This window comes from Coregonus lavaretus (genome assembly GCF_964263955.1).
Source record: "Coregonus lavaretus genome assembly, chromosome: 25".
In the NCBI taxonomy this organism is placed as follows: Eukaryota; Metazoa; Chordata; class Actinopteri; order Salmoniformes; family Salmonidae; genus Coregonus; species Coregonus lavaretus.
The window spans coordinates 30,892,115-30,906,701 of NC_140012.1; the positions used below are offsets into that span (position 1 = coordinate 30,892,115).

The 14,587-nt window shown below is 43.6% G+C and overlaps 1 protein-coding gene across 3 annotated transcripts; it reads left to right on the top strand.

Moving 5' to 3' along the window:
• Positions 1–316: 316 nt before the first annotated feature.
• LOC311100860 (tumor necrosis factor alpha-induced protein 3-like) lies at positions 317–14,323 on the top strand. 3 transcript variants are annotated; one of them, XM_084141856.1, is made up of 9 exons: positions 317–586; positions 1,773–2,114; positions 8,723–8,913; positions 9,320–9,527; positions 9,728–9,898; positions 10,105–10,285; positions 10,521–11,461; positions 11,759–11,976; positions 12,144–14,323. In XM_084141856.1, exons 2-9 carry the CDS (start codon positions 1,808–1,810, stop codon positions 12,432–12,434), a joined length of 2,508 nt encoding a protein of 835 aa, XP_083997982.1. In that variant the 5' UTR covers positions 317–586; positions 1,773–1,807; the 3' UTR covers positions 12,435–14,323. The 3 variants fall into 3 exon arrangements, with proteins under 3 accessions (XP_083997982.1, XP_083997981.1, XP_083997983.1); XM_084141855.1 differs by lacking the exon at positions 317–586 and adding an exon at positions 921–1,070; XM_084141857.1 differs by lacking the exon at positions 317–586 and adding an exon at positions 923–1,070 and having other exon boundaries at positions 9,320–9,461.
• Positions 14,324–14,587: the final 264 nt, after the last annotated feature.

A 14,587-nucleotide genomic window follows, 5' to 3' on the forward strand; every position in this document is an offset into this window, starting at 1 on the left:
AATACATTTCTCCCATAATACGACTAGGGTATGCAGGCCAAAGCCTACATTTTACGCATGAATCTAATTCAGGGTTTAGGTCAGATTCATGACTTCTCTCATTCCAAAGTAATTATTTATTATACGGCTGGCTGTCTGTCTCACAAGGGTCAGAAAATGATGCTCCCTCTGTGCTCACTGACGCTCGTCTGTGCACAGTAGGTGGGACCATGCATTTCAGTACGCTATTCGTCACGAACACGACCCGGAGAACGTAGCCTAATGGCGCTTCGCTCAGACACCACCTATTGTGTGTGAGATGTAACTACGTCTGAAGGTTGTGAATGAGAGATATGTGGAAAGTCCCTAACACTGGAAATCCCCTTTAGTCTGGGTTTTTTCTCCGTCTACATTAACTAAATTAAGTTGGGGGACGTGATCTATGCTTTGACAGTCTATACAGTGAACACACCAAAATAGAATTGATTGTGCAGAAGGCTGAATGGCGCTGTGTGGACTGCTGCGGTTAACCTGATTGAAGTGGCAGAGGACTACCCGGAGCATCCTTAGGCTTTGTTGGTAGTCTTAGTACCGACATATTACACAGGTAATATTCATTCATATTCTATATATTTCTCTATCAAGGATTGTAACTCACTTTCGTTTTAGCATTTGAAATCTATCTACTATTGGCTAACATTGAGAGGCCTTGGTCGTAGCATTGAGTTTCTGGGGACACAGACAGAGGTATGCGGGTTGGCATGGGCGCCATGGTTCTGACAGCCATTGTTTACGAAGACGTCACCCACAAGCAATTAAAAAAACATTGCCCAGTGGAATAAATTATTAATGTTACATTGTAACTATATTTATGACAATACTCGCGACGCAATGTTACAATGTTTCAACCGTTGCTGTCAGAGGAATTACGTAATCGAACGTCAGCAGACTCCTGTTATTGTGTTTTGTGTAAACCGCAGCGCTCACCATTGTGCCAACGCTTCAATGTCTGCCAATATCGAAAGAGCGACAGTCTCCTTATTACATGGATATTTAGAGGTTCTCCTACAATGACATTATGCGCCTTCAAGGTAGGCTATACTGTAATTGATGAAGGATGCTTGAATTGTTTTGTTGCTTGAATTGTTTTGTTCTATCTAAAAATGTATACGGTGCCCATAATATACAGTTACAGTATATATCTTATTTGATCACATTGTAGGTAGGTACCTCTCCATAAGGTCTTAACAGCTTATTGTCATATTATATGAAATGGGTACAGATATCTGACAGACTGTTCTACCGATGGGAGATGACTGTTGATTGATGAGCAATGTGTTATTCTTGAGGTTAAAACACATTACTTTCAAGTTCCTGTTTCAATGGTCCTCCATCTTGACTAATGAAAAGAACTGTAAGGGTTTTTAATAGTTCCAACCTGTTCAGTTCTTATGCATCATTGTCAGTATTACCGAAGCGTGACTTTTCTTTGATGGTGGGTGTGAGTGGGCCTTATGATTTCTACTAGCCACTGCCTAGAGCTGTCCTTTGGATTTGGGTCTGGAAATCACCATCAGTTTGTAGAAGGCGTCTGTCATGTGCCTCAGTCCCATTGGGGCGGCAGAGGCTGTGGGGAAATTCTAACTTGGAAAAGAACACAAAAGCCCTCTTGTTTTTCTTTATTCATTACCCACACTTTGTCTAGTATTAGAAGTGGCCCATATAGTCCAGTGATCAGAACCACGTGCTGCCAATGAAACCAACCAACAACTATTTATTTCTCTCCTCTTCAGTTCTGCATTGGTACACGTTACATCTGGTGAACACCATGTCCCAGGGACAGAATTTCCTGCCCAAGTTCCTCTTTGTGAGTAACCTGCTGAAAGCGGTCAAGATCCGGGAGCGGGTGCCCAACGATGTGGTGAAGCCGGCGGCCAGCGGAGGCCTGATGCACCACCTGCGGGGCATGCACCGCTACACCCTTGAGATGATCCGCATGAGCCAGTTCCCCCAGGCCTTCCAACAGGTCATCCAGGCGGCCATCTTGGACAGGGCCATGCAGAGCTCCCTAGAGCAGGAGAAGAAGCTCAACTGGTGCCGTGAGGTCAAGAAGATGGTGCCACTGAGAACCAATGGTAATGTATTCGTTTGGTTTGGGTTTCTGTTCCCCTTGTTGGTAGTAGGGGAGGGGTTATTTGTCAAAGGAGTTTGAAAGACCTTGACACTGAAGAGTAAGAGTTACTCATACTGTACTCAGTGTTTCCCCTAGGATTTCTTTCAGCAGCAGTGGCAGAGTATCTTGGGGGAGGGGGCTGCATTGCTACTAGCATTAGCACAATTACATGCTATCTGTTAACATAGACTTCCAGTCATTGAGCCAACAAATATCCATTTAAAAGTGGTGGGCCAATGCTGCTAAATGAATATAGGGGAAACATTGGTACTCACACATTATGGTAAATGACAATGGTGAGATTTGTTATCTTTTAGAATTACCATTAGCAGCTCTTGGTTTGACTGGTACCTAACATCAATCTGCAGATTTACAGTATTTGTTCAGCGTATCTACTGTAAATCATGACGTCTAGGGTAATTATTTGGGAGATCCCAAAGCAGAAATTCTATGGTGTCATACTGATCATTTCCCCTCCATTGTTCTAAAGACCATGTTGACTGAGTTTATTCTGTTGACGCATTCAAACTTTGTAGTGCTCAGTTTCCGTCTGTTTAGATTCATACCTTGCAGTGGAGGTTTGGGTATACCCCTTCTCTCAGTAAGTAGCTAAGTGAGTTGGACCTTTATTCACAAATCATACAGCAAACACCCCCACCTGTCTTGACTCACACATAGGTGTGTTACCATGTCAATCCTATAATTTCATTGAATCATTGAAAAGATGGAATGTTATTGTCAGGAGGAGATATAACCAGGTTATTAGGCTTGTTTATGTATTGTCTTATTGAGGGTAATATCTTATCACCTGTGGAATAGACATCTTGAACTTTTGGTAATTTAATGCTGTCATAACATAGTAACAGTACATGAAACATGAATCATAGGCTATTGGCTTTTCCCTACATGTTGAAACTACAGTATTTCCAGTAAAATGATAGTGATAGCAAAAGTTTGTGTTCCTGGAAATCCAATCCAGAAACAACCTTTGACATGATACATATTTCCTTCCTAATGAAAGGATAGAATTTTCTCATAGAAGTTTCTGGGGGGCCCAGCTAGGCCTTGATTTGGGAAATGGACGTATACAGTAGCCTCTCCTCTGAATGACACAGCAGCCATGACTTTCAGCAGAGGACTTTCAGACTGAGGAGGACCACTCTGTCTGTTGCTGGCTGGCTGCTGACTCACTGGAATGAATCCATTGCGTAAGGTGACCAGTGAATAAGAACAGGACAGGAGAGGCAAAGCAGGACATTGTGAGTCAGTGTCCGCACTCCATAATGTTTACTAATTTGTTTACATACACTTTTGAACTAACAAGTTTCAAGTTTTATTAGTCGTACGGGATACGCATGGTATACATCGTCCAACAAAATGCTTACTTGCAATTGAACTATGTAATTGAAAATCCGATCTCTTTCGTTACGAATGGGATTATAGTATAGAGTGTCTGACGTGGGTATTTCCCATATAGTAATCCCATGTCTGTCATGTGTTTTGTTTGTTCTTTTTTGTGTGATTCCCACTGTTGCCAAATAATGGATGGTCATTCTGTTGCTGATAGAGAATTCACAGTATTCTAACCGAGAATACTGAGAATACCACATCCTGATTTCAGCAAAAATCACAAATTTAATGTTTCACAGAATGGACAAACAAAATATAAATAAAAATGTTGATGTGTGCATCTATAGTAACCCTTAGGGTGAGTGAGTGTAAACCCCCAAAAAGCGGAAATTCTAAATATTGGCATTGTGGAGAATGAAGCAAATAAGTGGCATTATGGATGTTAAATGAAATGGACAAGCTTTTTGGGGAGACTGAACATGTATAGCAAAAGTCTGTGAGTTTGTATGTCTTAGGTCAAAACATGGATAGCCATTTCGAAGGAAAGGCTTGGTTGAACACAAAAACGATAATTTTGAAAAGATTGCCATTTCCAAAATTACTTTAGAAAAAAATAGCTACCATTATGGATGTTACACCCTCCATTATGAATGTTACGGAGTCTGAAATAAACATAAAAATGTTCGGTCATCTGGAACATTTCTAAGATTACAGCAGAAGGCATAGTAGCTTAGGACTATATCATTACAGCTAGCCTTAATAATATAGTGCATAGGCTGAGGCCTTACACCATATATATATATATATATATATATATATATATATATATATATATATATATATATATATACAGTGGGGAGAACAAGTATTTGATACACTGCCGATTTTGTAGGTTTTCCTACTTACAAAGCATGTAGAGGTCTGTAATTTTGATCATAGGTACACTTCAACTGTGAGAGACGGAATCTAAAACAAAAATCCAGAAAATCACATTGTATGATTTTTAAGTAATTAATTTGCATTTTATTGCATGACATAAGTATTTGATCACCTACCAACCATTAAGAATTGCGGCTCTCACAGACCTGTTAGTTTTTCTTTAAGAAGCCCTCCTGTTCTCCACTCATTACCTGTATTAACTGCACCTGTTTGAACTCGTTACCTGTATAAAAGACACCTGTCCACACACTCAATCAAACAGACTCCAACCTCTCCACAATGGCCAAGACCAGAGAGCTGTGTAAGGACATCAGGGATAAACTGATGTATGTAGACCTGCACAAGGCTGGGATGGGCTACAGGACAATAGGCAAGCAGCTTGGTGAGAAGGCAACAACTGTTGGCGCAATTATTAGAAAATGGAAGAAGTTCAAGATGACGGTCAATCACCCTCGGTCTGGGGCTCCATGCAAGATCTCACCTCGTGGGGCATCAATGATCATGAGGAAGGTGAGGGATCAGCCCAGAACCACACGGCAGGACCTGGTCAATGACCTGAAGAGAGCTGGGACCACAGTCTCAAAGAAAACCATTAGTAACACACTACGCCATCATGGATTAAAATCCTGCAGCGCATGCAAGGTCCCCCTGCTCAAGCCAGCGCATGTCCAGGCATGTCTGAAGTTTGCCAATGACCATCTGGATGATCCAGAGGAGGAATGGGAGAAGGTCATGTGGTCTGATGAGACAAAAATAGAGCTTTTTGGTCTAAACTCCACTCGCCGTGTTTGGAGGAAGAAGAAGGATGAGTACAACCCCAAGAACACCATCCCAACCGTGAAGCATGGAGGTGGAAACATCATTCTTTAGGGATGCTTTTCTGCAAAGGGGACAGGACGACTGCACCGTATTGAGGGGAGGATGGATGGGGCCATGTATCGCGAGATCTTGGCCAACAACCTCCTTCCCTCAGTAAGAGCATTGAAGATGGGTCGGGGCTGGGTCTTCCAGCATGACAACGACCCGAAACACACAGCCAGGGCAACTAATGAGTGGCTCCGTAAGAAGCATTTCAAGGTCCTGGAGTGGCCTAGCCAGTCTCCAGACCTGAACCCAATAGAAAATCTTTGGAGGGAGCTGAAAGTCCGTATTGCCCAGCGACAGCCCCGAAACCTGAAGGATCTGGAGAAGTTCTGTATGGAGGAGTGGGCCAAAATCCCTGCTGCAGTGTGTGCAAACCTGGTCAAGACCTACAGGAAACGTATGATCTCTGTAATTGCAAACAAAGGTTTCTGTACCAAATATTAAGTTCTGCTTTTCTGATGTATCAAATACTTATGTCATGCAATAAAATGCAAATTAATTACTTAAAAATCATACAATGTGATTTTCTGGATTTTTGTTTTAATTTCCGTCTCTCACAGTTGAAGTGTACCTATGATACAAATTACAGACCTATACATGCTTTGTAAGTAGGAAAACCTGCAAAATCGGCAGTGTATCAAATACTTGTTCTCTCCACTGTATATATCAAAATTAACCTTTACCAACTGAATGTAGACACAAAAATGTCAAATTTTTTTGGTATTACACCTTTTTAAAAAAATATTATATTAAATTATGCAAAGGAGACAATATGCTGTTAGATGTACATATAACACCAATCCACTTTTCTGGAACCTGAATGAAGTAAGCATATTTTGGGGGGTTTCATTTGAATAACACTCCAGGACTAATCACAGATTGTGGATAAACACTCTTTTCATCTTTCTATCTAAAAAACACTACTGCCATGTATGAGAAATAATATCACATAATGTTCGAGATATCAATATTGCTTCTGTAAAAGCCTAATAATACATATCAGAACAAGCACACAAAATGTGGTGAATGCACATACTTTTGAAGCTAAGATATGATAAATTCATATCCGTCACATCCACAACCGTTATGGATGTTATGGCTATCATAACGCTGAAAAAGGATACTGATATATAAAAAGTTTGATGAAAGTTATCTTAACAGAGAAAGCTTGAAGATGATCCAATGTAAGGGGCATGGATGTTACATTGCAGAACAGATACAATTGCCATTTATCATTTAAAATACGCAATTGTGTCAGATCTCATTCCATTTCTGTCTGCAACAGTCAAAACTTTTCACATCACTGAATACACCCCAGGTATAGGTTTTACATATGAGGATTCTGAAAACACAACAAGCATAGTGTGTTTTTACCAGAAATATGTTTTCGGACAGTATGATTCAACCTTAAGATGGAACATGATCAAGATTTCCTGTTCTGTGCGGAGGTTTGTTGTTGCTCGGGTGGAATGTTCCCTTTACTGACGGAAAGCTTTCTCCTCATACATCAAACTATTCAAAGGATAGAAATAGAAAAACATTCTGTTTTTCATGATCCTTTTTGAAATTTTAGGCCCCTTTCCTTTTATCCCTACTAGGCCTATGTCCTTTCTCTACTGGCAGCAGGTATCTACAGACTGGGGTGCAGATATTACATAGTTATAATAGTGGTGTACATATTACATAGTGGTGCACATAGTAATACACATATTACAAATATATGATAGTGATGCACATATTACATAGGTATGATCCACCTCTACAGGCCCAGACTGGTGTTTTCAACACGGGGTCAGACTGGTGTTTTCAACATGGGGTCCACCTCTACAGGCCCAGACTGGTGTTTTCAACACGGGGTCAGACTGGTGTTTTCAACACGGGGTCAGACTGGTGTTTTCAACATGGGGTCCACCTCTACAGGGCCAGACTGGTGTTTTCAACACGGGGTCAGACTGGTGTTTTCAACATGGGGTCCACCTCTACAGGGCCAGACTGGTGTTTTCAACACGGGGTCAGACTGGTGTTTTCAACATGGGGTCCACCTCTACAGGGCCAGACTGGTGTTTTCAGCCTGGCGGAAGACAAAAAAGAGGAAGGCGTTCCATGTCAGTACTCAGAACTTCCTCTTTTAAGTAAAGAAATAGGCGTGTGTAAATATCCAAATCTATCATCCCACGCAAAAATGAGACCTCTACTGATCGTCGGCGAAGCTCGTAAAGAGAAAGCATTCCAACCGAGCCAAGCTCCACCCCTCTGGAAAGTCCAGGGTCTGATGTCTCTGGAGCAGCAGACAAGGGAAGAAAGAGTTGAATGGCAGCCTCACGGCACTTAGTCACAGAGAACCACACTCAGGGAAATTCCTCTCTTTAGTGTGGCAGGCAGCAGGGTATTTCAGACGAGCTAGGCTCACCGTACTCACTGATGTTTCACAATGACAAAAAGACCCGCCGCCCTGCAATAAGAGTCTGATTGTTTTTCTCCATACAGTTTACCTTTGATTTCTTAAACTTGCATACAGAACTCGTAATTTACCTGATTTACTCATTTAGCCCCTGTCTGTCACCCTCTCCAGTCATCACTGAAGGCTGTTCTTTCATTCTCTTATTTAGTTTAAGTTGTTTCAGTGTTAACGTGCCAAGGGACCATATGACTGTCTAATTAAACTACAGTTAGAGTTTAAACCAATACTGTATGTGTCTTTGGCCTAGTGGTCCAGTCTGTTTTAGCCATGTTGTATAGCATGATGGCAACAATAGAAGACTGATACATACAGTATGGGACCAGGCTAATGTGTCAAAGCCCACAGTACCTGCAGTAATTGCACAAAGTTTTTCTCTGGTCTCTCAAAGAGGATAAAAAATGGAACGCAGTAAAAGTACACCACAAAGCAACAATGCTGATAGAGTCTGTGATATCAAACTTTCTCAGGCCTTTTTATATATCTTCTGTAGGGTGATGAATGATGGTCAGATATAATGGATGCCTACAGAGCGCTGCAAGAGCTTCTCTGGAAATCCCCTCTCTCCTTTTACACTATTTTCTCCAAGCGATACAGGTCTTTTTCTGTGATGGATAGTTTTGCCGTTAATGACTCGCAGTCTTACCTGTGGTGATGTGAGGATGGGCAGTTTGTATTTCACATAAACACAGATTCATATTAAAGGACTGTAGATAAACTTAACATCCACTGTATGTGCCTGGCTCAAACCAGACGGAGCTCTACAAAGTTTGAATGCGTTAACATAATAAAGTCAGTCGACACATTTGTTGACACAGGCTTGTTGTTAATAAAGGATCTGATATCCTCCTAACCCTAGTCTAGGTCATGTTATTCTTGTTTACACGTGTTCTAGTGGGGATCCTGTGCCGTATGTAATATCTACCCCCATATCTCATGGCTGTATATGTGTGTTGCAGGAGATGGGAACTGTCTTCTCCATGCTGCCTCTCAGTACATGCTGGGGGTGCAGGACACAGACCTGGTCCTGAGGAAGGCCCTGCACTGCGTACTAAAGGAGACAGACACGGGCAACTTCAGAGCTCGTTTCCAGACTGAGCTGCTGCAGTCTCAGGGGTTCACCCAGACTGACCTGCGGTACAGCACCATGGTGAGGAACGGAGGCCCCGCTACAGCTAGGATGGTGTTACTATAGCAGACATGGGTGCATAATGATAACTGCATACTGTCAGATACTTAGAAAGTATAGTAAGATGCGTGCTTGATTTAGTTTGGAGTTTGCACTTTTGGGCCTATTCCATTGGTGCCATTGTACCAGGCAAGCTAAGTCAAGTGCAGCTGAATTATTTGAAAGTGTTTGACATATTGTATGTATTTGACCCAGGTCTGTTAGTAGTATCACCTATTAGTAGTGTCACCCAGGTCTGTTAGTAGTATCACCTATTAGTAGTGTCACCCAGGTCTGTTAGTAGTATCACCTATTAGTAGTGTCACCCAGGTCTGTTAGTAGTATCATGATGTTCAAAGCAGCCTAACTCAAAGTGTTTTTATTTCAGAATTGGGAGGAGGAATGGGAGAAAATCATCAAAATGGCATCGCCTGTGTCCAGCAGCAATGGGTTGCAGTTTGACTCCCTGGAAGACATACACATCTTTGTCCTCTCAAACATCCTCCGCAGGCCCATCATCGTCATCGCAGGTACAGCCTTTCTCAATGGAGCCTTTCATCACTCATTTCATCAGAAGTTCTGTTTACATCAGATGAGTATGCTCCATCTCTATTTGTTCCATTTTACATGTCAAACACAAGCACACATTTTTGAATGTGTTTGACAAATGCTTTTGACCCTGGTCTGGTGTATACAGTTTCTGTACCTATTTCAGTAGGTCTGTCTACTATAGCAGTAGAAGCAGTCAGTGTGCTGTATGGTGTCCAGTGACTAACTCATGGCTGTATCCTTACAGACCAGGTGCTACGCAGCATGAAATCCTGCTCCTCCTTCTCTCCCCTCAACGTGGGGGGCATCTACCTGCCTCTGCACTGGCTTCCAGGGGAGTGCTACAAGTACCCCATAGTGCTCGGCTACGACTCCCAGCACTTTGCCCCCCTCATCACCATCAAAGACAGTGGCCCGGGTGTGTACAGTAACTGTCATTGATAGATTACCCTGTTGAGGAGTGCTTGTAGAATGAGTGTGAATGTAACCTATCTACCGCATCCTACTAAATTTAGTCATTTCTTGTGCTGTTTTTGTGTACAGCGTCATTGGGTCCCATAAATGTGGTATATACCTAACACCTATGTATTATTAATGTATTATTATTATGGCTGTGTGCCCCAGAGATCCGAGCGGTGCCGCTGATCAACCCGGGCCGCGGGGGCTTCGAGGAGCTCAAGATGCACTTCCTGATGGAGAAGGAGCAGATGCAGAAGGAGAGGCTGCTGAAGGACTACCTGATGCTGATTGAGATCCCTGTCATCGGACTGGGCTATGACACCATACGCATCATCAACGCTGCCAGGTGGGTGGCACACTAGAGGCATGGGGAACTATAGAGATCAGGAAAAGCACTACAAATCTAGTTTTTAAAAAGTATGTTTGTGGCATAATAGTACTTCATTTGTATTTTCTTTATTTACCCTTTATTTAATCGGGTGGGTCAGTTGAGAACCAATTGTCAATATTGACGACCTGGCCAAGAGGTGTATGATTAGCCTATCAGAAGTTTTGAGTGTGTTCCATGTTGCCTCTCCCAGGCTGGATGAAGGGAACCTGCCTGAGGACATGAACCTGATGGAGGACTACCTCCAGTTGGTCAACCACGAGTATAAGCGCTGGCAGGAGGACAAGGACCAACTGTGGGCCGCCCAGCCCCATAGACCACACCCCTTCTCCGTGTCCCAGCTGTCCCTTATCGAGATCCGCTGTGCCACACCACGATGCACCTTCTACGTCTCCGTGGACACCCAGCCACACTGCCATGAGTGCTTTGAGAAACGCCAGGGCCAGCCCAACGGGAGGATAGAGGCAGTCCCTACGAAAGGCGGTGGTCAGGCGTGTGAGCCGGAGTGTAGAAGTAGAGTACGGACCAGTCCCCCTGGCTGCCGGGCGGTGTACTCCAGCCCGCGCTCCGTCCCTCCCCCACCCACGGCGCCCAGCCTCAGCCAGTACAGCAGGACCCACGCCATGAAGTGCAAGACGCCCGACTGCATTTTCACCCTCAGCATGGAGCTCGATGGTCTGTGTGAACGCTGCTTCAACACCCGGCAGAATGCACCTGCTGCTGCTGCTGCTGGCCCCTTGGGACACCCAGCAGGGAACCCCCAGGTCCTCCCCCTGCCTGCTCACCTCGGCTGGCCCCAGTGGGGCGCGGGACAGGAGCAGGAGACGGAGAGGTGTGATGTGTGCCACCAGAAGGTCTTCAGGATATTTAACGGACTGTGCCGCCCATGCCTCCTGAGGACTGCTACGGAGAGGGGCGAGGATCCCCAGCCGCCAGCAGCAGCCAGGATAGAGGCCTCCTCTGGGTCGTTATGGACCCAGCCCCAGCCAAGGGACTCTGAGCGCTCAGGCACCTCGGCTCTCAACGGCCACACGTCAGGCCGGCCCTGTAAGAGGTTGGGATGCCAGTTCTTCGGGACTCAACAGAATCTTGGATTCTGCACCATCTGTTACATGGACTATCAGACCAACCACCGTAAGTCTAATCAGCCGCTTGTTCATAGTCATTTTAACAAGAAATGCTTTTCTTATAATTTCCCAGCAAAACATAGATTTCATCAAAGGGAATCAGGCCACATCAAACCCACAGCTGTCATGTCTACTATGAATCTACTTATATCAGTATACTTACAAACAACATGAAACAAACAACATGTTTACACCAGACAGTACTGAGAAAGCTGCACATTTACTGGAATCTCAAGATGAGTTGATATTGTGTGTGGGCATATGTGAGTTTGACGTGTGGTTTTGCTGTGTTTATCTCCCCCAGTGGCGACCCTTCATCCTCCCCCTGCTCCAATCCAGAGTCATCACGTGTCGGAGGCAGGCTTCCAGAACGCTTCACGCTGTCGGGGCCCGGGCTGTGGGGCCATGGGCAAGGCCATGCTGGAGGGCTACTGCAACAAGTGCTACGTAAAGGAGCAGAGCTCCAGGCTTAGCCAGGCTGCTACCAGGGCTCCAGGCGCCCACTCCCCTCCACTTGTCATGGTGAGTGTCTCCCTCCCTCTCACACAAGGCCCAGTGGCTGTACAGCACATTTTGAATTGCAGATCATTTTTTACAGTGTTTCAGAGTGTAAATACAAGTCTTAGGTCAGATATAATGATTTGCTTCCACAAGTGACAATGTTCCTCTGTTTTTATCTCTCTCTGCAGCGAACTGCTAAACCAGAAAGAGACAGAACCAGACAGAACCAGACCCAGACCCAGGCGACATGCAGGCGAAGTGGCTGCAGTAACATCTCCCCCGGCTGCACAGACCTGTGTCCAGAGTGCCACACACGGAACACGCGGGGGCAGAGAGAGAGTCGCAGGGAGAGGGCAGGGGCACCTAAAGAGAAGACAAAGCAGCGCTGTAAAACCCAAGGCTGTGACCACTATGCTAACCAAGAGAAGCAAGGCTACTGTAACGAATGTGACCTCTTTAAGCAGATCTACTGGGGGTGAGCCCAAAGGTTTGGGGAAGATTAAAATGGCCGTGCCACGATGCTAGTCAATGCATCTCTGAAACTAGTGACCTTACGGCCAAAAGCCCATTTTAAAATGCGTTCATGAAGAGCGGGGGCAGTAGAAATGGCCGGCAGAATACCTCTTAGTGCAATTATATTATCTCACGTGTACAGGACGAGAGGTGAGGTATATGTGTTAGAAAATTGACAACATATGTACAGTATGTATCTAAGTACATACTGTATCATGCTGTACTACTGATTGTATCTTGAAAAAAGCGCAATGTGTAAACTGCTTAATAATACGGCCAAGGAATTATCTATCAAGCAGCTAGCTACCTACACAATAATGTGATAAACCACAGCTTTTGTTTAAGAACGTCATCGACCAAAGTTCTGAGAAGTGCAAAGTTGTGCCAAAGCCATCACGCACTGCCAAAATGAGTTTGTTTAGTCGAAATTTGGTTTAAACAGGAGTAGTTAGTCTCAAAAACTGCACCTACCTAGACAGCTAATGTACAGTATCTGAGCGTTTGCGAGTGGGCAGGACCCTTAAAAGTATGGTGCTACTTGTACAGAAATCAAACATGGAGGTTCTGTGACATGACAGAGAAAACAATAGTTAGAACTCAATAATATTCAACCTCTCCCACCGCCGCATAGATGTCTGCTGGCAGTACAGATGCTGTTGCCTTTTGTGGTTGTGTTCTTGTTTGCTGTTGACCACTTTTTGTATCTGTACTGTAGAAATACAAGTTACCGCTTGCCCTGAGAGTTGTACCGCGTTACAGTATGTTCTATATGTGGCCTCTGTTAATGCTGGGCAATTACCTTCACACAGACTCATAGTTAATGACTTACTTACAGAGAAAGATAAGAGCAGAGTTCAGTTGATCTCGTCCAAGGGGATTGCCAGTGAAGAAAGGAGTGTGTGTTTGAAAGGAAAGAGAACATAAGTGCAGGAGAAATCCCCGTAGAGCTCAATACCTCAGTCAGAGGAGGGAGGGAGGCGAAGAGAAGGTAAACAAATACACCTGTGGGAAAGAGCGACACACCCATTTGGCTTGGTTCACACCATGTAGCTGTGGCATGGCAGCCAGTGTTCTTAGCTACCATGAGCTGGTAGGCTCCAGCCTGCAGTAAAATACCTCTCCACCCGTAGAACCTGGCCTGCAGTACAGTATCTCTTCATCATAGGGGCTCTGCTGAAATCTGCTCTGCTCACACGATGCCTCACTCCAATACTCACACCTGTGTGATATGCGCAAGCAAACTGACATTCCTGTGTTTTCTTCTTTTATATCTATATATTTGAACTGACATTTTCATTCCTGCCAAAAAACGTGCCATTATCTACAAAGCATTCTCGTGACCTCTTAACCAACGCAATGTTGAAAAAAAAAATGTCTGTTCAATATGCATATTTGACATCTGTTAAAAATGTATTTTGTCGATTAGATTTATGGTAGCCTAGATAGAGATCTGCGCTTTAATCAGATTATAAACATAATATAATATAAGGGCAATTAGTTGTCAGTTCATTACGAGACCTCAAAGGGGTGCATGCTCTTTGGTTATGGGTCTGAACTCAGATCATCACATACTACTTGCACAATACTTAATAAGCTGCTCCGGAATTTAGGATGGTACTTTCCTTGACATGCATAGGGACATTCCAATGTTAGACATAAACACGCAAAGTTGTAACAAAACATGCAAAAGTTGTGAGATACATTTTTGTGTAACCTTTCAATAATAGGGTATTGTATGAAAAGCTTTGTTTTGTTTGTTAAGTATTTATTCATATCAAATATTATCTGTATTGTGCGTTTCAATACTTATTTATATGTTGTCCTGAAATGAATTATTTTTATTAAGAAAACCTGACAGTCTTGTTGCTTATTTCAACACTGTGTGTGTGCGAGTGCTTGCGTATCAACAAACTCTACAAAACATATTTCTACATTTCGTATCTGGGTGACTGGATGTTACCCAATGATTGGTTTTCAAAAATTAAGTTATTCTGTGTTCTCTGTTTTTACAGTGATTTTATTACTAGATGTGTGGGGTGTTTTCCAGTGGAGACATATGGGCCTTTGCCAAAGTGCAGTTAAACACTACCACATTGACTGTCTCGTATTTTTAGCTAAA